At 45.3% G+C, this 25,494-nt stretch overlaps 4 protein-coding genes across 4 annotated transcripts in view; 2 read left to right on the forward strand and 2 right to left on the reverse strand.

Moving 5' to 3' along the window:
• Nucleotides 1-2,046: 2,046 nt before the first annotated feature.
• LOC124472531 (cytochrome b-c1 complex subunit 6, mitochondrial-like) lies at nt 2,047-6,578 on the reverse strand. The gene is made up of 4 exons (XM_047027450.1): nt 6,425-6,578; nt 4,177-4,263; nt 3,052-3,213; nt 2,047-2,762 (listed from the first exon to the last, which is right to left on the reverse strand). Exons 1-4 carry the CDS (start codon nt 6,470-6,472, stop codon nt 2,730-2,732), a joined length of 330 nt encoding a protein of 109 aa, XP_046883406.1. The 5' UTR covers nt 6,473-6,578; the 3' UTR covers nt 2,047-2,729.
• Nucleotides 6,579-6,729: 151 nt separating this feature from the next.
• Nucleotides 6,730-9,101, forward strand: nsun4 (NOP2/Sun RNA methyltransferase 4). The gene is made up of 6 exons (XM_047027417.1): nt 6,730-6,839; nt 7,065-7,480; nt 7,655-7,809; nt 8,093-8,253; nt 8,359-8,483; nt 8,649-9,101. The coding sequence occupies exons 1-6, from the start codon at nt 6,732-6,734 to the stop codon at nt 8,923-8,925; spliced, it is 1,242 nt and encodes a 413-aa protein (XP_046883373.1). The 5' UTR covers nt 6,730-6,731; the 3' UTR covers nt 8,926-9,101.
• A 6,840-nt stretch (nt 9,102-15,941) lies between these two features.
• Nucleotides 15,942-21,745, reverse strand: dmbx1a (diencephalon/mesencephalon homeobox 1a). The gene is made up of 5 exons (XM_047027420.1): nt 21,708-21,745; nt 17,403-17,559; nt 17,097-17,275; nt 16,486-16,912; nt 15,942-16,369 (listed from the first exon to the last, which is right to left on the reverse strand). Exons 2-5 carry the CDS (start codon nt 17,554-17,556, stop codon nt 15,942-15,944), a joined length of 1,188 nt encoding a protein of 395 aa, XP_046883376.1. The 5' UTR covers nt 17,557-17,559; nt 21,708-21,745.
• An 850-nt stretch (nt 21,746-22,595) lies between these two features.
• Nucleotides 22,596-25,494, forward strand: part of LOC124472386 (palmdelphin-like) — a 6,118-nt gene continuing 3,219 nt past the window's right edge. The window contains exon 1 of the mRNA XM_047027178.1: nt 22,596-22,601. Coding sequence (XP_046883134.1) covers nt 22,596-22,601 — 6 coding nt within the window. The remainder of the gene's footprint in view (nt 22,602-25,494) is intronic.

Raw genomic sequence — 25,494 nt, forward strand, 5'->3', positions numbered from 1 at the left:
TTTTTACTGCCTTGTTCAGTAACCTTTTACAAACTATTTTGTGTTAATCTCTATGTTTTACATAGTACTTCATTTTTTCTCCGACCCGAGTGTTTGTGTCGGAACAGGAAGTGGCAGTGTTTGTGTTTGTGTCGGAACAGGAAGTGGCAGTGTTTGTGTTTGTGTCGGAACGGGAAGTGGCAGTGTTTGTGTGGGAACAGGAAGTGGCAGTGTTTGTGTTTGCGTCGGAACAGGAAGTGGCAGTGTTTGTGTCGGAACAGGAAGTGGCAGTGTTTGTGTTTGTGTCGGAACAGGAAGTGGCAGTGTTTGTGTCGGATTAGGAAGTGGCAGTGTTTGTGAGTGTTAGTGTTTTTGTCGGAACAGGAAGTGGCAGTGTTTGTGTTTGTGTTTTGGTCGGAACATGAAGTGGCAGTGTCTGTGAGTGTTTGTGTCGGAACGGGAAGTGGCAGTGTTTGTGTCGGAACAGGAAGTGGCAGTGTTTGTGTCGGAACCGGAAGTGGCAGTGTTTGTGTCGGAACAGGAAGTGGCAGTGTTTGTGTCGGAACAGGAAGTGGCAGTGTTTGTGTCGGAACGGGAAGTGGCAGTGTTTGTGTCGGAACGGGAAGTGGCAGTGTTTGTGTCGGAACGGGAAGTGGCAGTGTTTGTGTCTGTGTCGAAACAGGAAGTGGCAGTGTTTGTGTCGGAACAGGAAGTGGCAGTGTTTGTGTCGGAACAGGAAGTGGCAGTGTTTGCGTTTGTGTCGGAACGGGAAGTGGCAGTGTTTGTGTCGGAACGGGAAGTGGCAGTGTTTGTGTTTGTGTCGAAACGGGAAGTGGCAGTGTTTGTGTCGGAACGGGAAGTGGCAGTGTTTGGGTCGAAACAGGAAGTGGCAGTGTTTGTGTCGGAACGGGAAGTGGCAGTGTTTGGGTCGAAACAGGAAGTGGCAGTGTTTGTGTCGGAACGGGAAGTGGCAGTGTTTGGGTCGAAACAGGAAGTGGCAGTGTTTGTGTCGGAACGGGAAGTGGCAGTGTTTGTGTCGGAACAGGAAGTGGCAGTGTTTGTGTCGGAACAGGAAGTGGCAGTGTTTGTGTCGGAACAGGAAGTGGCAGTGTTTGTGTCGAAACAGGAAGTGGCAGTGTTTGTGTCGGAACAGGAAGTGGCAGTGTTTGTGTCGGAACAGGAAGTGGCAGTTTGTGTTTGTGTCGGAACGGGAAGTGGCAGTTTGTGTTTGTGTCGGAACGGGAAGTGGCAGTGTTTGTGTTGGAACGGGAAGTGGCAGTGTTTGTGTCGGAACAGGAAGTGGCAGTGTTTGTGTTTGTGTCGAAACAGGAAGTGGCAGTGTTTGTGTCGGAACAGGAAGTGGCAGTGTTTGTGTTTGTGTCGAAACAGGAAGTGGCAGTGTTTGTGTCGGAACAGGAAGTGGCAGTGTTTGTGTCTTTTTTTTTGGGACCGTTTGCAGTGCACCATCCGGGTACTTTCAGTGCACTGAATTCTGCAGGTTTTGTGAGTGAAGCGTCCTAAGCACTGAAAGTCAGTGCAGGAGTGCACAAGTGCGCGGTAGTAGACACAGTTTAGGTCTTGGTCATGACTTGGTCTCAGTGTAGGTGGTCTTGACTACAGCACTGGTGATTAGTGATTTCTTCAACCCGTAACATTAGATTACATTTACATGCATTCATTTTCAGATGCTTTTATCCATACTCTAGCTGAGATCCCCAGATCACAGTCACCGGTGATAGTATACTGGGTACCTGGGGCCATAGCTACCAACATAGAAGGTAATCTCAGGGGGGTAAAAAATGCCACGACCAGTGCCTAGTTTCAAAGGAAGGAGGCAGTGCTATTACTTCAAACTTGTATTTGTGTGTGTGTGAAACTAGTATGTCTAGGAGCTCACTAAACAAAGCGACCACACATCACAATTTACATGTATATTTTTACTGTTTTGTAAGGTATAACCAGTGCTAAACTTGGGCTTGAGTTGGCGCTAGTAGGAATAAACACTATTACTTCAGTTTGAAGATGAACCGTTACGTCTTTGGTCAACTCGGGAATAATGACACCAACCAGAGGTGAAGTTTTATTTCGTGAAAAGGACAGATGTCGTTTCAGGGTAGGAAGCCCCACCAACATTGTCTAATTTATTGAACTTGTTTGAGATAATCTGAATAAACATTGTCCACCTGATGCTCAAGTTAGTCACTAGGCCATAATATTACACAAACTAGCAATGTTGTTCTCTGGAAGGGCAGGGTGAAGAGACGCTTCAGACCCGGGTCACGTTCAAGCGCGCACGGTTCCCTAAATTTCAAGCACAGAGTGGTGGGTTGAGCTGCGATTTATTACATGTTCCTTGAAAGAGGTTTATTATTACAGTACTTGATTCCACAGTAAACAGATTGAGTGTTTAACACTAAAGGACGTTTTGCTCTGTTGAACGTGACCCTTGAACTGGCAGTGACAAGCCTAGCCTGGTCTCCCAGAAACCGTCACCATGACAGCAGAGGTAATACTTACACCCATTCTGTGGGTGGATGTTTCAGGTAGGTGTTTCATTCTAGGGACCCCACACAAATATTAACAAGAATCATACTTTTATTCACATGAATACATAACTATAGCTGTGTTTTTCCTCAAGTTCTCTGGACAGCACATACATACAATCTTAGCATTAAGAATTTAAATAATTATTCCACAGCTGGGACATAATAATGGAACTGACGGGGGTGGTGGTAGGTGGGGAAAGGGGTTCATTTCACGCTATGGAAGAGCTTGTGTGCTACCTGTAGGAAGAGAGAAGAGGGGATTCAGGTAGGCAACAGGGACAGTCACTTAGCAACACATGCTGGCGAACTAACAGTTTTAATGTGTGTTGTCAACAACCTCTGAAGTGTGGACATAAAGACTATACGGACCTCATAGTCCAAGCAGAAGGTTATATACAGACTAGACAAACACTACAGTATACACACACACCAATATCCTCTCTCGCTAATCTCACACACACACACTAACACCTCTGTTACTCACACCAACCTCTCACACACACACACCCCTCTTCCACACACTTACACAGTGATCCCGCGCGTGTAGGAAATCAAACAGCTCCTCGGTGCAGTCTTCCTCGGTGGCGTCCCTGGAGGACACGCGCTGTGTGCAGGCCTCCAGCCGGTGCTGCGTGTGGGCGCAGTGCTCAGACTGCTCGCACTTGGCCCTTATCGTCTCTAAGGGGTCCTGGCAGGGAAACACAGATCGTTCAAGTTCAAGTCTTATTTGTCAGGTACACAGAACAACACAAGGTTAGACTGGGCACTGAAATTCTTAAGACAACGCAAGCACCTGGCATAACATAACATATAAGTACACAGAAAACATAATTTACATCTATGCTGAGCTTAAATAAGTTCCTAAATATACAGATAGCAATAAATAATCGACTCATCATGTATTTGTATAGCCCTTTTTACACGCAAGCATGTCACAGAGGGCTTCACATACGCCCATAGAACTGCCTCTCAACCAAACAAAACCCTCAGGGAAGGCAAGGAAAAACTCAGTTAGAGAGACGAGCAGAACACAGGCTAGGAGCAGAACACAGAGCAGCCGCGTAAACGCACACCAGCCACGCTGGCAAAACCAGCGGGTTGGTTTTCAAATGGGAGTGGGCGGCAGCAATACATATATATAAATAAATTAAATAACCGAGGATGTTGCTGTTAAATAGGATTTTCTTGATGAACAGTGAGTAGAAGATTAATCGTTTTAGAATGTATAATGAAACTTACTTCAAACTTTAAACATGATTAAAAAAAACGATGGAAGCTAGCTTAAGGGGGATGGGTATAGCTTGGTGCTAAGGAGAGGGTTTGACTGTAGATCACAAGGTTGCAGGTACAAATCGCCCCCTCCCTTATCTGCTAGGGTTAGGGTCTGCTAAACAGTTATTATATTTCCTCTTTACCTGATATGCACTTCAACTTGACTAATGTGGGGAGTTGCTTTGCAGTGCTTGTTGTACTGGGCATGTTCTCACACCCGTACCACCTGCTACATGTTACTGCTCATGGATACGGTTCTAGAATGATCCATACCTCATTCTACTATTAACCATACATGGTTAAATGTAACACCTGATGCGAGCGGTCCTTTGTAACCTTTGAACCTTCTCAGTTCACTGACTTCAATTAAATTACTTACCACCATGTCTTCCTCCTCCTCTTCTTCCTCCTCCTCTTCCTCATCTCCTCCTTCTGCCTCTGCCTCTTCCTCTGCCGGAGCCTCCTCCTGGATAAGGACAACACCGGAGGCTATGCTCAACAACACGGGCCAACACACACGGTTGAACGGTAACGGAGTGTGCCCTTGATCACGACAGGACTGCTCAAAATACAAAGGTTACTATTTCCCACGGATCACGTGACCGTCGAATAACTGAAACAACGAGAGCTTGAAATTACAATTATGACCATTTAAAGGGGCAATTGACTGCAAAACCGATTTAACCTTGTCATTGTTGAAAAACGACAGTTCGGAGGGTAAACTGAACATACCGTGAATATCAAAGTCTATTGACACCTCTATCCCATTCAAATCTCAAAAAGAAAAAATTTGGCTGTAAAACGCTAGCTTTTCAACAAAGCCACCGGTCCTACGTAGGACCGGTGATCGCCCTCTTATTGGCTCTGGTCTGTATTACATCGGTCTGTATTACGTCAATTTACATCCAGACCAGCCAGAGGTAGCGTCTATCTCCGATACTAGTTTAGCTGCGCGCTGCTCTGTGTAGGCTACTTATAAGGAATTACAAAGAAGAACGTTTTGAATTATAACAAGGATATTGATTATGGACCACGGTCGTAAATGCTGTGTTCCAGGCTGTACAGGGAAGGCTAACACTTACAGTCTTCCCAAGGAGCCAAACATTCAACAGGCATGGCTGCTGTTGTCTATGAGAAGATCCAGGCGAAGTTCGACACTCAATCATTCATTTGCTCTGAACATTTCACCCAAGACAGTTTTGACAACCTTGGACAATTTCAAGCAGGATATGCTAGGAAACTGAACCTGGAAAGAGGTGCTGTTCCAACCGTATGCTCATTGCAACCGCAAGCTATAAGGACAGTAAGATGTTGTGCTAACAGTTATTAGCAATGCTAACGTTTCCTGTATATAGCATACCAGGTAGAATGCTAAATACGTTTCTACACACATCAAATGACTCTAGCTAGACTAGCTGTAGTCGGCATTAGAAGGGAAGCTTCCGAAAAATAGCCAGAATACGAACTGCAGTCTGGCTTATTGCTAACGCCTGTCTAGATAATCTATTTGAAAGAACTGGAGAAAGGCAGGTTTTAGATACAGGATACATTAGCATTGCTAGTAACTGTTACTAGTAACACCTAGACTGTAGGCATGTAAACAAGTTTAGCTTGCTAGTTAATGCAAGAGCATAGAATGTGTAATAATTTAGCCTAGTTTATTGGCAATGGGGCTAACGTTGATTCATGTTCCTGACTGTGTTTCATTCAAATAAATAACCTGTGTAATGAAAATCTACAATTCACATGCATGTTTGTCCAGATCTTTGTCATGTTATTTTACAGCAAGATATCTAGAGCTAGCCTAGCTAGCTAACTGAAGCCGAGTAGAATCACGATTGCAACAACGTTTGGTTGCTAAGCTGTAGCCTAATGTTCTACCCACCTAAGTCAATCCAGTTTGCTTCAACAACAGAAGTGGAAACAAGTAATGTTATCATTTCAAATGTTATATAGTCAATCTGTTGAAAACAGTGTTGTGTAGACACAATAGATTTATTTGCGCGTTTTTATTTCAAGTCTCCAACTTCAGTGTTTCAGCGAGTGCTGCTGTTGGCCGTGTTGCGTTTTTGCTCCCAGCTTCACTCGTTGATAACCAACCAATCAGCGCGCAGCTTATCTAAATATTAATGAGCATACCATAAAAGGAGAAAAGCTAGTGTTTTTTCCCGGGAACATTTCAGACGATCTGTAAGAGGGCATAGAACAGCACCCGGGCCATTTTCAACCCAACCAATGTTACATACCCTATTCGGAGACCTTAAGGAACAGTGTGAAATACCCCAAAAAACCAGTCAATTGCCCCTTTAAGGACATTGCTGTTTGTTTTACATGTCAACATTAGTAAACATGGTCATAACCTATATAAACGGCACACTTTAGCAAGCACACGACGGTGGTTAATCACAGACTACCGCTCAAATGCCTAACATATCCTAGCATTCCGCAGTGGAAATATTAAGGACCCTAAAAAGGCGCTTTATGAATGTTGGCATAAAGCCTGCTAGGCTAACCGGTCAACTAGCTCACTTGGTTTGGCACTAACAGTTGCGTAACTACCTCAAAAACAGGACAGAAAATTAGACAAAACAGTACAAATATTGGCATATTTATATAATTTATAATACCTCATCGTCGGGGTCGTCGTACTTGATCATTTTGTTTTCAAAAACCATGATTATAACCTCTAAAACGACCTAAAGATGACACCCACAGTCAAAATACACGTCCTAGCTCACAAACTAAATCTGGAGGACGTGTTAGGTCACACGCAGGAACCACATAGAAGTTCACCGGAAACTTGAATCTATACGTTTATTTCCTAACGTACAGTTCTCTTCTCCAACCATGTTCATAGTTTTGGCGTGTGGGATCCTCCCACCTCGTAGGGGGAACCAAGGAAATGTGGTGCAAAGAGAAGGTCGGAACTAGCAGATGTTGCACATAACAATGGCGGCGCTCATTGACACGAGAATACTGCTTCGGAAAATCAAAGACTTGCGTTGCTTGACACCACGAAGGAATCGCGTGAAAGCTAAATGGGTATGTTGTACATGTAGCGTGTGCATACGTTTTGTTTTGTGTGGACACATGTAAGAAATTACGTTTACATTTTTATATATAAAAAAAAATGTCAACAAAACGAACTTGAGTAGGCTACTTCGCTTTTTCAATATTTAGCTAACTAATTCCATGGACCAACTGTCCCTGCTGTTTTGTCAACGTTTCTGATTTACAATCATGGTAAAATGTTGTTGTCTTATCCAGGCAACCACGCAGCCCAAGTACCCCGCTACGAACCTGGCTCTCCAGAACTTCGACTCCACTTACGGTCTTCAGCTGGGAGCGCAGTGGCCATCGGTCCGCGTCAGCATGCTCTGCGACCAGAAATACGGAGCCCTGCTCAACAACTTATCCAGCCCTGAGGAGGTAGAGGTTGAGCTTCGGGCACAAGGATGTGTGGACTTTGTCGGTTGCTCTGCCCCGGTCCCGGCGGATGCGGGTGGAGCTCCGGAGCCAGACAGGCTCCCGGAGGTGACCGGCACTTCTAGTCAGGATGGCGAGGCCGAACTGGAGACAGGGAGCAGGGCAGCAGGCGAGGTCGCGGCGACTCCTCGACTCAGCCCCAACATCAGGTGTTTGGTGTATCCCAAAGGCGATATCTCGAGATTCAAGCCAGCCAGGTGTGGTTTCATACTCAAATTCTGCTGTGTTTTTTTCACTCACATGGAGGATCTCTCTTTGCCTCTCATTTTCTGTTCCATTCTCAATGCCTCTACCTCAATCTCACCCTCCCTCTGTTCCTCCCTCCATTCCTCCCCCCCCCCCCCCCCCCCCCCCCCCCCCCCCCCTCCCAGACCCAGAGCGTATGGTCTGCTGGGCTACTATCTGCTGGATGCAGCGTCGGTGCTGCCTGCCCTGGTTCTGGACGTCCAGGAGGGCCACAGTGTTCTGGACCTCTGTGCCGCCCCGGGGGGTAAGGCCCTGGCCCTGCTGCAGACTGGCCTCCTACGTAAGTTACCCTGCTGTACCCCTGAGTCCTGACCTCTGGCCCAGATAGGATTCATATTTGTGTTCTGTTCTAGCTAGCTGTTCTTGCTAGCTGTTCTAGTGTCCTGTCCCTATACCAGGTTAGATGTCTTGACTGTAGTAGCGAGGTTTCTCCAGCAGAGGTCAGACAGACCAGGAAAACACAGGAGGAGGAAGTACTGTCTTGTACACTGGTTTACAGAAGATCAGCTCACTGGAAGTCCATGTCTCGATGGAGATGTGAGTAACCAAAGTGTGTGTGTCAGGCTTCCTCTGCGTTAATGACGTGTCGTCGTCGCGTACCGCTCGTCTCCGCGCTGTACTCCGCAGCTTCGTCCACAAGGAGCTTCTCACTGACGACAGGGTGCGCATCACTTCCTTTGACGGCAGGAAGTGGGAGGAGTTTGAGAGAAACTTCTTTGACAGAGTAAGTGCTCGATCAGTCTTTCTGACTCGGGGAACTAATTGTATCTGTGAGGGCTGTGATTGTTGTGGATGTTGGACGTACTGAGTTTCTTGTTCCCTCTCTCAGGTTCTAGTGGACGTTCCGTGCACCACAGACAGACACTCTCTCATCGAGGAGGAGAACAACATCTTCAAGAGGGCGAGAACCAAGGAGAGGCAGCGTCTTCCTCAGGTCCAGGTGGAGCTCTTGCTGTAGGTCACCAGCGCCCCCTGCCTGTGGGGATGTCAGGGCTCTCCTTCTGGCTCCACCTCCCCCTGTCCTTCCTCTTCTCTGACCCATCTGTCGTTTCTCCTCCCTCCTTACCGCCTATGCCTTCATTTGTCCTCTCCCCCCCCCCCCCCTCCTCCCCCCTCCAGGTCTGGTATCCAGGCAGCGCGTCCTGGGGGGGAGGTGGTGTACTCCACCTGCTCCCTGTCCCAGCTCCAGAACCAGTACGTGGTGGAGCAGGCCCTCCTGCAGGCCCGGGAGGAGCACGGCGTGGCCCTGGAGGTGGTCGACCTCCGACCTCTCACCCACCTGTTCAGGGACACTTTCCACTTTGCCCCCGACACTAACCTGGGCGAGTTGGTCCTGCCACACCTGTCGGCCAACTTTGGACCCATCTACCTGTGCAAGCTGCGGAGGCTCAACTAGGACTGGACTATGGTAGGACTGGAGCAGAGCAGAGATCAGACCGGTCTGGACTCGTCTAAACTCGCTAGCACTGGACTGGCCCTGAACTGGACTACCTAAAGCCTTTGTAAAATATGTATTATCGTATATTAATGTATTATGACCAACCGCAAAAAATAAAGCATCATTTAGTGTCATCTCCTTTTGCTCTTCTGTAGCCTTGAGTTGTGATACTGTTAGGAAGCATGATGCTGATGGATGTTTATTTGCGGATTCTTATTGGTTTTTGTTTAGGTGCAATTCTTTGTCTGGCCATAAGGTGTCGCCAGTGGTCGAGCTGAGAACCAAAGTCCTCTTGACCCAACGTTGTGTGAGACAAAGTGACAGAAACTGGACATTCAAATGTTTTGTAAAAACCAGAACGTTAAAGAGCGTCTTTGTTTTCCTATTGACCCTTAACATTATTACTTCTAGACAACCTCCACCACGAGCATCTTTCACTCATAGAAATGTCATGCAAATTATGTTTGGATCCATATAGACCTGTGTGTATATATGGAGAAGATATTATTATTCCATATCATACATTTGCATGTTTTCTGTTTGGATATTCAAAGTTTCATATGCTGGTGCCTCTAACAGGACGCACATTGTCATAATGAACTTCAAAATTACCCTTCATATCCCACCGACGTTGCCATTTCTATGGTTGAATTGTCTCAGGTTTGTGTTTCTATCACTCAAGGATGCAATATTACGTTTTTTTTTCCCCCATCTGATATCTAATTTAAGCGTAAAGACTTCCATCCTCTCCTCCTTTCCGCCCGTCGCACTACCGATGACCCACAGCCGCACTGGGCCGCGCAATGTAGCATGACAGAGGTGTGTGTTTGGCTAACGAGCGCTCCCACAGCCGAACATCATCGACTTCCCGCTGCCATTAAGAGGCTCGTGAGTGGAGTCCCACCGTCAGCGCGGGAGGGAGCCGGGCGCCCGGAGACTCACATCAACATTAAGGATGAGAAAGTGTGAAAGAGACTGGGACGAGGTAGTCTCTCAACACCCCCCCCCCCCCCCTTCTGCCCTCCCTGTTTTATTCCACAGATGAGTGCAGATAATTTTCAGAGCGATTGTGAGTGATTACTGTATTACCGCGACCACAGCGGATGTAGCCGGGAATACAAACGGAATTAATGACACATAAAAACTATTTTTGTATCGACTGCTTTCGTCGGCGAGGCCTGAACGTCGTGGCGGCATCTTGTGATTACCTACACGTATTGTAAATATGTGTTTCCTATTGGTTTTTACATAAATTTACATCTTTCAACACTCAGGAGAGGAAAGACTATTAAGGAGGAGTTACTCTCAATTCCCCTTGCATCCATAGAACACTAGCGGATTCATTATTGAATGATCTGATGTGTGTGTGTGAGAGAGAGAGAGTGTGTGTGTGTACGTGTGATGTGTGTGTGTACACAGGGAGAGAGAGGAGAGTGTCTGTTGCCATAGCTTTATTTGAATCCAACATAAGGGTGAAAAGTCCTTTCACCCCCCACCCTGCCCACACATACAGACACACACACACAGCTGTATGTTACGAGAACCGCCCTGCATGCTAGCTGCTGCTAGGGAGACAGAATGATCAGACTGCCTTGCCTGGTCTGCTGGGACAGAGACAGGATCTCACCCTGGGGTGGGGGGTGGGGGGGGGGCGGTCCCTGCAGGTAATCCTCCCTAGTCCTCTCTTCCCCTCTCCTCCTCTGCTTCTCTATATATTTCTTCTCCTCCCCTCTCCTCCACTCCCATATTTCGCTCCTCCCCTCTCCTTCTCTTCCTCTCTTCTCCCTCCGTCTCCTCCTCTCTCTCTATTCCTCTCCTTCTCCTCTCCTTCTCCCTCTTTCACAGCAGAATATGGTAGAGTAATAGTATGTGTAAAACGGTGAGTGTGTGATTTAAAGTTTGATGAGTAACGGGACTGTCCAACTATCAAGCCCACCTGGAGGATCAGCAGAGAGGGGGGGTGATGAAAGAAATAGGTATCCCTGTCCAATCGGGTGTCACGGAGACAGAGGACTCTGTCCCCCCATTGGCTGAGTCAGGGCCACCCCAGAAAGGGGGTCTTGTCCTCCACTAAGAGGATTATCGGGGGACGGGATGACAGGAGGAGGGAGGAGAGAAGAATGAAAGGATGAAGCGGAATGAATAGAGGGAGGCCCTGGTGGTGGAGTTCAACCACCTGTTGTTCTCTCCATGTCTCTCTCTAGCTCTTTCTCTTTTTCTCTCTCTTTCTTTTTTTTCTCTTTCTCTTTCTCTTTCTCTTTCTCTTTCTCTTTCTCTTTCTCTTTCTCTCTCTCTCTCTCTCTCTCTTTCTCTTTCTCTTTCTCTTTCTCTTTCTCTTTCTCTTTCTCTTTCTCTTTCTCTTTCTCTCTCTCTCTCTCTCTCTCTCTCTTTCTTTTTCTCTTTCTCTTTCTCTTTCTCTTTCTCTTTCTCTTTCTCTTTCTCTTTCCTCTTTCTCTTTCCTCTTTCTCTTTCCTCTTTCTCTTTCTCTTTCTCTTTCTCTTTCTCTCCCATCCCCATCCTTCTCTTCTCACCCCCACCCTTCTCCTTCCCCACCTCTCTCTGTCCCCCTCTCCCTCTCTTCCTCCCCCATCTCTGCTCTCTCTCTTCCTCCCCCTCTCTCTTTTCTGTCATTCACGCCTTTCTCTTAACCTCTTTGTTATCGTTCTTTACAGTGAAGTTCTTCAATGCATAACCATTTTAAGGACAGGTATTGTTGCACTTGATGCACAGGATATGTGAAGTTTTTAGAATTCTACATCGGGGGGTTTAAATGTGTGTATGTTTCTCTGAATGTGTGTGTGGGTATGTGTGCTATTTAAATGTGTGTGTGTGTTACTTGTGTGTTCTCTTTCGTGTGTGTGTGTGTGTGCATATAAAGTGTGTGTGGATGTGTATGTACAGTATATCTTTGTGTGTCCAGCAGTGTTAAGGCAGGGTGTTAAATAGAGGCTCGTCTGTTCTGGCATGGTGAGGGGATGAACACACCTAACCCCACGACATTACAATCTAGCTTTCCCTGTTCTGCCCCAGGCTCTGATGTGTGTGTGTGTGTTGCGAGTCTAAGTGAGTCTGTGGTGTGTGTGTGTGTTGTCTAGGATGGAGTGTGTTTGTCTGTCAGTTTGTGTGTGTGTCTATGTACGTGTGTGTGTGTAATTGCATCTACATGAACGTCTGTGAGTATTTCAAAGAGGGTGATGTGTGTTTGTTTGTGTGGTTATTTATTTATATAGAGGGCTGTGTGTGTGTATTTTTCTGGGTGGGGGGAGATGTGTGTATTCCAGGTGTGTGTGTGTCTGTGGACCACCAGTGTGTGCTGTCCCTGGTCCCAGGGGGCTGCAGCAGCAGCATGTACCCAGACACAAGCCTGCGTGGCTGGGCAGCAAGGACGTGCAGCTGGGCGCATCAACACCCGGCCTGGACGCCCTTGGATGAGGACACACAGCCAGGTATCAACACCCGGCCTGGACGCCCTTGGATGAGGTCACACAGCCAGGTATCAACACCTAGCTGGGCGGGGCAGGGGTGACACACACACACACATAGCTAGGCAGGGCGGAGGCGACACACACTTTGAAACACGCTCGGATAATCTGCAGTGTTATCCCTGTCTACATCCGCTTTGCTGGGAGGGGTTATTCATAACCAGGAAAGATGAAGTGCCCATTAGAACACTGGGCAATGATGGCTTTGGGGTCCTGTATGTGTGTGTGTGTGTGTGTGAGGGAGTGTGTGTGTGAGGGTGTGTGTGTGAGGGTGTGTGTGAGGGTCTGTGTGTGTGCGTGAGGTGAGTGAGTGTGTGAGAGAGAGTATGTTGTTGGTTATTTACACAAGGAGAAAGAAAAAACACAGAGAGAGATACAAAGAGAGAGACAGAGAATTAGCTAAATATGGAAAATGGAAACGTAAAAGGGAAATCTGGGGTGCTAAGCTAGTCCTCATAGCTCAACCTTGTTAGGAAGGGAGAGAAAAGAGAGGGGGGGAGAAGAGAAGGAGAAAGAGAGAGAGGGATAAAGAGACAAGGAGGAAGAGGAAAGAGGGGGGAGAGAGAGAGAGAGGGGAGAGAGAGAGAAGGGAAAAGAGAGGAAGGTAGAAAGAGAACTCATGTGTGTGTGTATGTTAGAGAGGTGGGGGGTCTTGCATTTTGACAAACCACGCTGTTTAAAGTATAATAGCAGCCTAATCAGTGCCTGAGGCTGTCGTTTTTTCAGGATAATGGCCTGCTTGTTCATCTGGGAGGACTTCGGTCCCCACACACCCTCCACGCTCCACACACTACCCTGCTCTCTCCCTCTCTCTCTCTCTCTCTCTCTCTCTCTCTCTCTCTCTCTCTCTACACCCCACACACTACCCTGCTCTCTCCCTCTCTCTCTCTCTCTCTCTCTCTCTCTCTCTCTCTACACCCACACACTACCCTGATCTCTCTCGTTCACCCCCTCTACACACACACTACCTTGCTGTTTCTTTCTTCCTATATCTCTTTCCTCTACTTCCTCTGCCCCTGTGATCCAGGATACATTTTTGTTTTTGCTGCATATATATTATTATCCCCATAACCTTCCTCCCCTTCCTTTCATTTTTGTACATTTCCCCTGTGATCCCTCCGTCCTCTGCCTTCCCCTCCACCTCCTCCACGCCCACCATCTCTTTCATCCCTCCTCCATCTCCTGCACACTATCTCCTCCATCGCTCCACCTCCTCCATTGACTCCATAGAGTTTAGGAAGATCTCTTAAAACAGCAGAAGAAGAGTGTCTAGAAGTGTGGGTTACAAAGATCTCCAAGCAAGGTTTCTATTTTATTTTAGGGGATTTATTTTACAACACCACTGTCCAAACTTACATTTTTTAATTAACAGGAAGATGAAAAAGAAATGTGTACAAAACAAAAACAAATCTGACCATCCACCATCTTAGACCTGCAGAGAGGTTTGACTGGAGACAGACCACATATCACCATGGAACAGGAACAGGAACACAGACACCCGGACGCCATAGCAACTGTAGTCCAGGAAATGAGGTGAGGGGGGCTGTTGCCTCAACCCCCTTGTACACAGAGTTCACATCTGACTTGACTACAGTCGACGCCATCTTCAGACGCATCTGAATAATTCATTTACAACATAGGATAATTTTACATTAGCTTTACGGGTAAACATTGATAGATAGACATATTTTTTTCTTATTATTTTACATATTAAAATAATGTACATCTTTTCAGGTGGCAGACACAGCAGGTTTACAGCGGCCAGACGACAACAAAACGAGTGATGTGGACGGAGAGAGAGAAGACAGAGGAAGAGGAGGAGGAAACTTCGCCCACTCCCCCAAGTGCCAAGAAAGGAACTTCCTGTTTTGGCAGGAAGTCGTGAATTCTTCTTCTCCTCCTCTACAATCCTAATCGACCGGCATCACTCTTCAAAGCACTGCCCCCTAGTGAGACAGCAACACCTGCAGGTGCACAGTCACCAGGTTCAGAATGAAGACCCAGGTGACCTCTACAATGTTTATATTATGGACGGAACTACTCACGTCCATCTGTAGACGAAACACCAAATCTGTTTATTTATCCAGAAGTACAATACAATGTTCCATTGGTTTGCAACAGGGGTGTTCAATACTGGTCTTCAGGGCCCGTTGTCCGGCATGTTTGATGTTTCCCTGCTCAAACACACCTGATTCAAATGAATGGTTGTTATCATGGTTTCTACAGGGACTTGTCTTATTCATTAGAATCAGGTGTGCTGGACGGCGGGCCCCAAGGACCAGGATGCCCCTGGTTCAGAAGATGGCCGGTAAGGAAGTGTGTCTTCACGAGCCTGGCTCAGTCTGCAGCCCGCTCTGAGCCTGGCTCAGTCTGCCCCTCTGAGCCTGGCTCAGTCTGCCGCTCTGAGCCTGGCTCAGTCTGCAGCTCTAAGCAGAAGCCAGTCTGAAATGAGATGCACGTTGGTAATTGCAAACGCCCCCCCCCCCCCCACACCCCCTTCATCACACCCCCCCCCCCCTCTCATCTCAGCTCCCCCCCCACCCTACCCCAGCCCACAGCCCAATGTAATTAAACAGCATTGTACGTTTACTCACTGGGATCATGTTCCCATTACAGAGCCAGTCTGCGTACTAAGTGGTTTCAAACTGGCCATTAAACTGGAGAATTAGTCAGCTTTAATTAAGCAACATGACGTGTACATGACTGGAGTGTGTGTGTGTTTTATGTGTGCTGTGTGTTTATGTGTGTGTGTGTGTTTATGTGTGTGTGTGTTTATGTGTGCTGTGTGTTCATGTGTGTGTGTGTGTGTGTGTGTATTTATGTGTGCTGTGTAGTACAAGACACACACAGGCAGGCTAATTGATTTACTAATGGCCCAGAGATAGAAGTGATCTCTCAGCAACACCAAAGAGGATATGCGCCCGCCCTCCCTCCCAACCACCCTGCCCTCCCCCCTCACCCCCCATACCCCCCTCACCCCAACATCTGTGATCCCAGAATCCCCTTCAAAGTGCCTCAGTTCATGTTGAATCTGTAAACTTCATGTTACAATGTTGTGTTACCGACCCAGGGCCTGGTTGATCACCAATACAGGAAGTGTTTTACATAATCAGTTACCTATAAGTGGCCAATCAGGAACCAAGTCTAGTCCCCTTCTGGCCAATCCGAAGAGTCATTTCCCTACCAGTCTGGGTAATGCCCACACACACAGTCCAGGAGGTTCTCTTGCGTCAGAGTTGTTGTGTTTCGTCGTCGCTGGCATGGGACAGTAGGGAGGATCAGGGTCCAAAGGTGAGATGTTGTTTTGATTTAGTTACTGTTTTTTTTCTCCTCAAAATGTCTCCATGTCCTCTAGAAGACCAGAAGCTGGGGATCGAACGACACGTAAAGTCACGGGACAGGAAAGTGGGAGGTGACGGTTCCTGCAGGACTAGCTCTGCTATCCCCAAGCTCCCTCCGGCCTGGAACTAGGCCGCACTCGGAGCCTGGGGCTCAGTTAGGCAGCGTGTCCAGCCCCAGGGAGGCTGCGTGCTGCTTGGCTCTCAGCCTCAGGTTCTCTATGCTGGTGGTCTTGCTGTTGTGACTGGGCAGGCCTCCGGAGGCCTGAAGTAAGGGGCTGCTCCACACCTGCTGGGCGTGGTGGGAGAGGGACTGGTAGTAGGACTGGCAGGGCAGCGAGCCCAGGGGCGGTGGGGGCATGTTGACGTTCATGCCCAGGTAGGGCAGCGAGGGGCTGGCCGAGGACAGCTCGAACGGGGGGTAGTGGACCAGGTTGTTGGTGGCGGCCATGTGTTGGCGGAACTGCTCCTGAAGGCGGAAGAGACTGAGAGGGGAGGAAGAGTAGGAGTGGGACATGGCCCCGCCCACCCCGCCGGAGGACGAGGAAGAGGGGGAGGCCAGGGGCGAGGCCAGGGGGGAGTCTGGGGAGAGAGGAGAGAGCGTATAGATATTTATAAACATATCTACAGTCATACAGATATGGGAAATATCTATAAACATATCTTCACATATCCAGATATAGAAACAGTTTTCTCACCATTTTTTGGGCTTAGTCTTTTACACCCTGGAGACAGAGTCCCTGGTGTCATCACCCTCTCGCACTTAAGCTCCTCCCTCTGTATCTTTAGCTCCTCCCTCTGCATCTTAAGCTCCTCCTCCTCCGTGGCATTGTCCTCGGCGGGCGACTCGCTCCCCGACTGTTCCGCCGACGTCACGTTCAACTCCATCTCCAACGGTAACGGATGACCCGGAACTTCGGCGGCATCAAGAGGGGAGGAGGAGGAGGAGGAGGAGGAGGGGGGTAGCTGGGGGACGTCTGGGAGAATGGTGGTGGAAGGGAGCACCTCCTTCTCTCCTCCTGCTCCTGCTTCTCCTCCCTCGGTCTCCTTCTGTTTCTGGAGCTGCTCTTTCTGCAGACTGCGTTGCTTCTTACGGAACTTGGCCCTGCGGTTCTTAAACCACACCTGAGGGAGGTGGACAGGTTAGAGGCCTGCTGTGTGTGTCTGTGCTTAGGAAGATATGCTACAATAAAAACACGAGTGTGAAATTATACATTCTTGACACATAATAAATTAGGTCACATTATGTAGTGTAATGTAATATCTGCTACAATCTGGCTAATCATCTACCGCCAGCTCCTGCCCTCACCTGCACGCGGGCCTCGGGGAGGTTAGTGCACATGGCCAGCCGCTCGCGCATGACCACGTCCGGGTAGTGAGTCTTCTGGAACGTCTTCTCCAAGGCCTCGAGTTGCTGTGCCGTGAAGGCGGTGCGGCTCCGCCTCTGTTTGCGGTGCTGCGACCCGTAGCGAGCCTCGAGGATGATGTCTTGAAACGTGCAGCCGTTGGAAGAGAATAAGACACGGCGAGTTTAATTCATTGGACGGTGAAAAAAAGAGGTTGCAAGTGTGTTTAATTAATGTCTGTTTCGATATCATTTTTAGATCTCAATTACCAGCCAATCTCTCGGCGAGGGTAAGCGCGTGCACGGATGGCCTGTAGTCAGGCGCGTGCTGCGCCTGTTGCGCAGCCTGCTGGTGCAGGTTGTACATGGCGCTCAAGGAGTTCATCGCGTGCAGAGAGTAGCCGTTCACCCCGTAGTGCTGCATGACCTGTGAACACACAAATATCCTGTTAGGAGTTGGAAATGTAGCTTAAGTATGTATGTGGCAGTGAATGAAAGAGCAATTTGCCCTTCACGAATTGGCGCGCTCTCGTGCCTGCCTATATCACCTGCATTATTTTCCTTTTTAAATGTTGTATTTGACAGTTATGCAGTACGTATGCTTACAATAACTAACCTAGGTTTGTGAAGAAAAGATCAAATAAAACTCAAGTTCACAGATGTCTAAAATTGGGCTCGTGTAGGCTCATTTAAACTGTCACTTTGTTTAAATCTGACAAAGTTGTCATGGAGACCTGCAGGTCACTGCTAACCCTGTTTACTTGTGTTTCGCGCTCTGGTCTAATTGAAGGCCACGCGCCCGCTCCCCTGTAGCGATCATTAGATGCCGACCCTCCATTTACACAGACAGCTGACTCACTACCTCAGGGGGCTAATAGATTTTAATATCTGGACTCCGACAAAAGCATTATCCATTAACATCCAATTATCTCTCGGTTCAATCCATTAATTATACAAAAGGGTTTTAATTGGTGTAATTATCACTCGTTCACTTAATGAAGCGTGACGGATGCTTTATGAATACATTTATTCACTTCATTTTTCTGTGATCGCAGCAAAGCCAAATCCCCCTTGAAAGCGTCGCCTGAGAGATCATTTCGCTGATGAAATGGGTTAGAAACGATATAAGTCGATTCGCTACGGGTCTCGATGGCAACCTGGAACCGGATAGGATTAAATAAACTAGCCGCCGTTTTAATTTGACCATTGAGTTATGATGCAGATAAAGATATCATTTCGTTTAATAAAAGAGGCCCTATCCTTATACCCAATCATTTTTTTTCAAAATATGCGCATATGGTCCATATTTTAAATGCAGGAATTGAAATATTTGAATATTTTTCATGATTGTTTAAAGTTCAGATTTGCACTATATAAATATATATTTTTAAATTGATGACAATGTACCAATAACTTTAACCTGGTAACTTTACCAGACAGCTTCACGGGTAGGCTCACAGGACACCCAGGCGCGTGCCAGCTTGAGTTCCTGCAGCGTTTAGACATTCACTTTAGATGAAGCCCTTAGGACAACATTATATATGTATTGGATAGGAAGGGCCTGACAGAAGGGATCGCGTGGCCGGGCAGTGGACGAAGCTATTACAGACACGCAGCCTAGAACAGCCTCGCATTTCCCAAAGCGAGCCCCTCGTGCTGACAGGTAAGACTGTCGCGAGATCTGGAGAAGGACGAGTTCCAAAAGTTTTTAATCGCCCAAATTTGAGTTTATTCGGAGTAAAGGAGTCCAACTAAAAATGCGTGTAGATTTGTGTTTGTTATTTCTTTAAAAATAAACGTAGCACATTTTTTTGTAAATGGGAACACATTTATTTAAACAGATTTCGCTAGGCGAGGTGCATGTCTAATGCAAAACAACTTGGACACACAACTGCACCCGTAATTTTTTCACAAGATCAAGTATTTTAGTCCTAAAGAGCGCGTGGGGACTCAGATCTTTCAGTAAATTTAAATTAATTTCAGTAATTTCTTAGAATCATATACTTCAAAACTGAATTAGTGTGTAATCCTCACATCATGCCCATGGCTAAATGAGATGATCATAATTCACCACCACAATTTTACAAGCAAGCGTTTGATATGGGTCTGAAACAAGATGCGACTGGTATACCATTGTATACCAGTGTAATATATATATAACATGTTTAATTGAATGTTATTTGTGTATGCTTGACGATAAAGACTATTTTAATTCAATTCACTATAGGCTGACCCTACTGCATCCAATCCAAGGTGATATTCCACGCCTTTTCTCTTCTATAAAAGTGAACTGAGGAATACCAGAGCTGCTTAATACGGCAACCATCATTTAAACGTCAGACAGAAACATAATTATTTTAAATGGCCAAAAAATAATGAAGAGTATGGGCTTTGTTATTGTACTATTATAATCCTGGTTAATAATGTCATTTTTATTCCCTAGATACACATCGTTATGGATATGTTATGGATATTAGCCTACTATAAAACATATTATTGCTTGGCCATTGAATAATATTTATCTTGACAGTTTGATGCAATTTTAAATTTTATTTTTATTACTGTGAAAATCAACTGTTGGGTTGAGACTAGCTGTATCCAGTGAATCATATAGGCTAATTTATACAACAAAATTATAGATTTCATCACGATAAACATGTTATATACGCCTATCTGAGTTATAAGTAGGCTAATATTTTACGCGATATCAATCCCATTACAAATATTTTTTTTCTGGTTACTATTTTTCTTGTTGCTATTTTTCTCTGTTTGTGTGTGTTTAAGATGTTTCTGAGTGTGTGTGTGTGTGTGTGTGAGAGAGCGGGGGTGGGGGGGGGGGGGCGGGGCGTGTGTGTGAATGACGCCCGCAGTGCCCATTCCCAACCTATTAAGAGTCTGTGGCTCTGATGAATGTGATCGGAGGGCGATGGGGAATAGTTTAATTCGCCTGGACAGAAGGTTCCTCGCTAAACATTTACTTTGCTCCCTCAAGTATTTGAGTTGAATGGGTCCCGCTTTCCACCCTCCCCTCTCTCGCGGCCTCTTATCCCATCGCTCGGGGGCAACGTTTTGGCTGAGATGTATGGGTTCTCTGCGGCTAAAATATGCATGTTGATCCCCATTTGGCTTTCCGTCTAATGGAAGTGCAAATAGGTTTCGACTGCGAGGCCCTCCATTTATCATCACCGTTGACACGGACGGACGTACAGTGCTGTGCAAAAAAAAAACGAATGATGTGTGTGTGTGTATGTGTGTCACAGAGGGAGAGAGAGAGAGAGAGAGAGAGAGAGAGAGAGAGAGAGAGAGAGAGAGAGAGAGAGAGAGAGAGAGAGAGAGAGAGAGAGAGAGAGAGAGAGAGAGAGAGAGAGAGAGAGGGAGGGAGAGAAAGAGAAAGAAAGAAAGAAAGAAAGAAAGAAGGAGAAGGTACAGAAAGAGAGAACGAAGTGTAGCTTGTCAAAATATGTTTTGACTTTATTCGTGTTTACTAATTTTCACAAATCCATGCATCCTCAAAGCGTGTCTGTCCTATTGTTGTCTTTCACACGCGCAGCTTCTTGCCCCGGGCTCGTGTCTGAAAGCCCTTGGCACTACAGCACAAAACGCTTCGATTATTAAAGCATCATTATGTAAATGACATGTACAGTACAATTCTTTTGATCTGACTCCACTAGGAAAAATGTTATGCTAAAATCCTTGGGCTCGAGGCGACGTGCCAGTCTGGGGGTGTTCGTCACAAACACTACAGGCCACGCTAGACGAGGGTTTGTTTGACAATTTCACGAGGTCGAGGGTTAAAGAACATCTTTAGCAACATGTCGCCTACCTCGTTGTGATATTATTCGTTAATTATTCGTTAATTGAACCATCGTGACGTGTATATGATTTATGATATATGAATCCAAAGATTTTATACTTTTAAATTCGGTTTTATTTAGGATTTATTTGACCGAAATTTAGACTTACATAAAGTGTAACTGTATATTACCGCGTGGCTTCTAAAAGTACGCTTCGTTTAAGTTCAGACCAGAATTTGTAAAGGGCAACTAGAGAGCTGGAGCACGTTATCAAAACGTGATACGATTGAACGAACATACAATTAATATAAACCAGGAGGTCTTAGACTAATGTAGAGAAGGTGTAAAGATAAAGAGGGATTCAGTTTGTTTAGTAATACATCAGAGTAAATAGCCTATAAAGCGTTTAATCTAATGCATGTGTCACGATCAACTCAAGAACAAGAAACTGAGTTTTAGGCTACCCAGGTTCTCTAGCCAATAAACTAAACCGTCACTAAATTCATATAGGAAACACAATATACCTCTTAATATATCCTGAAAAAGAAACGATTCTGTTATTGTATTTAGGGCTAAGTACACATTTATCTCATACAGCCAAGCCCACATACTAAAACTTCTATTAACTCATGCACAACATAACTATTTATGAATCATGCAAAAAAAGATGCAGTTCTGCCATTGTCGGTCATTTCACTGATACAACCCGATATTAACCAAAATCTGTTTTATGGTTAATGCAGGCTGACGTTTTCCATCAAGGAATGGTCAAACTTTTTACCTTTCTCCTCACACTGCCCGATCCTCGGTGTTTTAAAGTGTATCCGGTCTCTGTATTCTAAATATTATATTTCTCTTTTTCTGTTGTCTTCCTCAGAATAATGTCCACTTTTTACAGGGTTCTTCACGCGATAAACATCTCTCGCAAGTCCGAAAGCGTTCGAGATCTGTTGCTGTGTGTACCGCGCGCTCTCCGCTGTATGTCCCGCGTGTCAAGAATCCTTTTGCGTCCGCGCCCAGGGTGGGAAGCTGCCATCTACCGGTGCAAGAACGGAGGAGGGATTTTAAAGAGTGCTCTGTGAGGTCATAGAAGCTTTCTAGTGGCCCTTGAAGCTGTCAATCAAAGTAATAATATGTTTTTCCACTAGAAGCCCAACAGACTTTAATGATCCTACTTATTTTTTTTAAATTCATCATCTTGATAATATCATCCCCAGAACCGTTAGGCTATAAGTCAGTCAACACGTTTACACATAACCCTTCCCGGAATCGATAAACATTTGCCAGGAGATTATTGACGCCGTTCAAATCTAATTCTGGAAAACAAGTGTAGGCTATTTGGTGGTCGGATAAGGATAATGTTTTACATGTTTCTCATTTTATCACATGATAAAGCAAAGTTGAGGTCCTGTTTAGTCATTAATATATTTTTAGTTAGAAATAATAAATACATTTAATATCCTGGTAAATGATATTAACTTCAAACACAAAGAAATACATTTGACTTTGGTAATTCATGCACATTATTACGCTTTCGTGCAGATATTGACGGAGAAAGGTAAACTAGAGGCTAAAGATTCAAAGTAGTTTTTGCTTCAGCTAGTTTCCATAAGGATTAAGTGAGATCTTGGTCATTAGTTTTATTATTAAATAATTTAGAAAACTCAACATGGAAGTCTGTCAAACATGAAAAAGTTTCCCTGTTATCTCCTGAATTAATTTACATTTCAACAATGTTAAAATCACACAATTTCAAGTGCTGTTTGGAGCAGTCTATCGTAATACTTCAAGTCCTTTGGGTTTTGGTGAACCGAATATCTCAAGCACGTGCGTTAGTTTTGTTTGCTTTTCGGCTTTCACCCTGCCATTCGAGATGAGAGAGGGAGCTTGAAGGAGAGACAGACAGACAGAGACAAACAGACAGACAGACAGACACATAGAGAGAGACAGACAGACAGACAGACACAGAGAGACAGACAGACAGACAGACAAAAAGAGAGAGTGAGAAAGAAAGAAAGACAGAAAGAAAGAAAAAGAGATGGAGAGAGAGAGGAGTGAGACTTGAGAAAGATCACTAATAGATGCCAGCCTACTGCCTTTAGAACAGTTCCCGGTCCTGGCGGATTTGGGCTGGGATAGGGAAGACAAGCCGCCGTTTGAGCTAGCAGAACCCCTGTCTTAAAACGACTGCGGGTAAGAGGATTAAAACAATAATGCCCTTCTCTTCTTGAAGGGTTTTTCAGAGAAGATTTCTTCTCCCGGAGCAAAACCGTTTAGGTGGGAATTAAGGGCAGCGCAAAGTAGCCCTTTAATGTAAAGCTTGCATATTTTGTAAAATATTGACAAAAGGCGTCCGGGGAACCCTAACTGCACTATAATCTTTGACCATGGTTTCGAAACATCCACAGACATTTGAAATGTAGACAAAAGATGAAAATAGAGTATGAAACTACTGTCCTGTAAAACGTCTAGGCCCATACATACTCTATATGTTCAGTAAAAATTGTGTTTGTATATTTCCCCATAAATAGCCCATCGAACGCATGAATTAATTTGGTCATTGAATGTAGTTGCGCGTTGCTCCTTAATTGAAATGTTCTTCTTGCAGTCATTTCTATGAACAAGTAGGCTACATCCACAGTGTTGTGTGTGTGCTTGTATGAGATGTGAATAAAAGCGTGTGCTATAGAGTCAAAACCTTAAAACCAAACTTTAATATATTTAGGGGGAAGCAGGTTCTTCAGGCCTAAACGTGCAAATTAATTCCGGTAAGTTCTAACTTCAGTAGAATCCGTTCTGTTTTATAAGCATCATTTTGTATAGGCGCAATTTGAGAGACCTGTAAATTGGAAACAATTGTTTGTATCAAGCTGAAGAAATGTGTTACCGTTAGTAATAAAACGAACGTTGCAGCTGACACACACGACTGACTTGTTTTCGACATGTCACAGCTGACAATTTCCAGATTGATGTGGCCCCATAAAAAAATGACATTCCGCAGAATCTTCTAAAGTTGCCCTATAGAAATTATCTTTTGAATAGAACACATTTCTGTGAAGACTGTCAACCAAGCTCCCCCAACGACACGAGGTAAGATTGTATTGATCGTTGATTATTTCAAAATATAATATTCCATATTCTTGCATTATTTGTTTATACGTCTGACTTACATCCCTTAGCCTATACTAATTCGGCTATCATTATTAATCATATGAATAATAATAATTGGCTACCAGTAGCTATTTTGCAACTATCATTCACATTATTATTGTTAGTTTAAACCCATGGGTTAATTGCAATAGGCCCATTTATAGCCTCCTACTGTTTCAGAAGGTCTGCATATATTTCAACACTGCGAGCATTTTAACGCTGAAAAGTTTCTTTTCAATCTCACAGCCTCGCAAACTCGTGTTTCTCTCCGGGTTCTGTCGCTTTGCTATATATCACTCGGTTTTTTCAGGTCTGTGAAAGAAAGAGGATTAACTTGTGAACCAATGGAAATAAGAACTTAAACGGGAAGTAAATCTGGGCACTGTCTCATTGTGAGGACCGTTTCTAAAGCAATTAAAGCGAGAACGAGTTCTTCTCAGCGCCTCTTCTCAAAGCTCCTTTGCGTGGAGCTTAGCTAGACTACTGTCCAGCGATTCTGAAAGCTTTGAACGCCGAGTGTCACAAGAGCTTTCCATTTCGGTCAGCCTACCTCTCATCCTGACCCAAGAACTCACCTCTCCTTTTCACATCCTGGCGGTAAAAGCTTTAAGAGTGGCTCTCTATGTTGTTGTTTAGGCACACAGTCATGCTCGTCACGTTGGTTATTGATCCGTCGCGTCTGACGTTTGGTGCTTAAAATCAACGATTTAAATCTGTGATTTAACTCGACCGCTGTCCAGCGCGCTCAGGTGGACTAACGCTCGTGTAAAAAGAAGGCCCTGCAGAAGCAAATGGTAAAATAATCATAAAGATTGTCATTAAAATGTATAATGACAAACCAAACACAGTAAGGCTGGCTACATTTTATTCTCTAATTTAAATGATTGTTTTGTAAACCTGCATTCAAACGAATACAAAATTGCCAACAGCCAAAAAATATTTGAGAGGAGACCCACCTAACCCCCCGAAAAAAACACACACATGCAAATAAATAAATAAACAGAAGTCGGTGCCGGTGAATACTGCTCACTAATAGCTAATTAATAGCCCTAATGATGTGTCTGCAACTTCATGAATTCATTAGGTATGCAATCCAGCCAGCTTCAGCCTCCCCGGCACCATTCAAGGGTATTTCAGCATCTGTTCTTCCCAGGGCAATTAATCATTTTGATGTGTAGTTTAAAATCGACTGCTTTCAGGAGACCTTTTTTGACAAGAATAACAAAGCAATTTGCCAGGAGGCATCTTGGAGACACGTTATTAGCCGCACCTTCATCCTAAAGCCCAGTTCTAACGGACTTTTATTTTTTTATAAACTCGATACCTGCATACGTTTAAAGGACCCGCGCTACTCTTCGTCTGTTGTCAAGGCCACGCCTCCAAACCCTCCTGAAATCCGTTTACTCGTGACAAGATCT

This window comes from Hypomesus transpacificus, chromosome 10 (genome assembly GCF_021917145.1).
Source record: "Hypomesus transpacificus isolate Combined female chromosome 10, fHypTra1, whole genome shotgun sequence".
In the NCBI taxonomy this organism is placed as follows: Eukaryota; Metazoa; Chordata; class Actinopteri; order Osmeriformes; family Osmeridae; genus Hypomesus; species Hypomesus transpacificus.

Coding starts and splice junctions, on each gene's coding strand:
- LOC124472531 (XM_047027450.1), bottom strand. CDS start 6,472: ATGGTTTTTGAAAACAAAATGATCAAGTACGACGACCCCGACGATGAG. Junction 4,264..6,424: donor ACGACGACCCCGACGATGAG/GTATTATAAATT, acceptor GTCCTTATCCAG/GAGGAGGCTCCGGCAGAGGA. Junction 3,214..4,176: donor AGGAGGAGGAAGACATGGTG/GTAAGTAATTTA, acceptor TTTCCCTGCCAG/GACCCCTTAGAGACGATAAG.
- nsun4 (XM_047027417.1), top strand. CDS start 6,732: ATGTTGCACATAACAATGGCGGCGCTCATTGACACGAGAATACTGCTT. Junction 7,481..7,654: donor TCGAGATTCAAGCCAGCCAG/GTGTGGTTTCAT, acceptor CCCCCCTCCCAG/ACCCAGAGCGTATGGTCTGC. Junction 8,484..8,648: donor GTCCAGGTGGAGCTCTTGCT/GTAGGTCACCAG, acceptor TCCCCCCTCCAG/GTCTGGTATCCAGGCAGCGC.
- dmbx1a (XM_047027420.1), bottom strand. CDS start 17,556: ATGCAGCACTACGGGGTGAACGGCTACTCTCTGCACGCGATGAACTCC. Junction 17,276..17,402: donor CCTCGCCGAGAGATTGGCTG/GTAATTGAGATC, acceptor GCACGTTTCAAG/ACATCATCCTCGAGGCTCGC. Junction 16,913..17,096: donor TCCCCGAGGCCCGCGTGCAG/GTGAGGGCAGGA, acceptor CACCTCCCTCAG/GTGTGGTTTAAGAACCGCAG.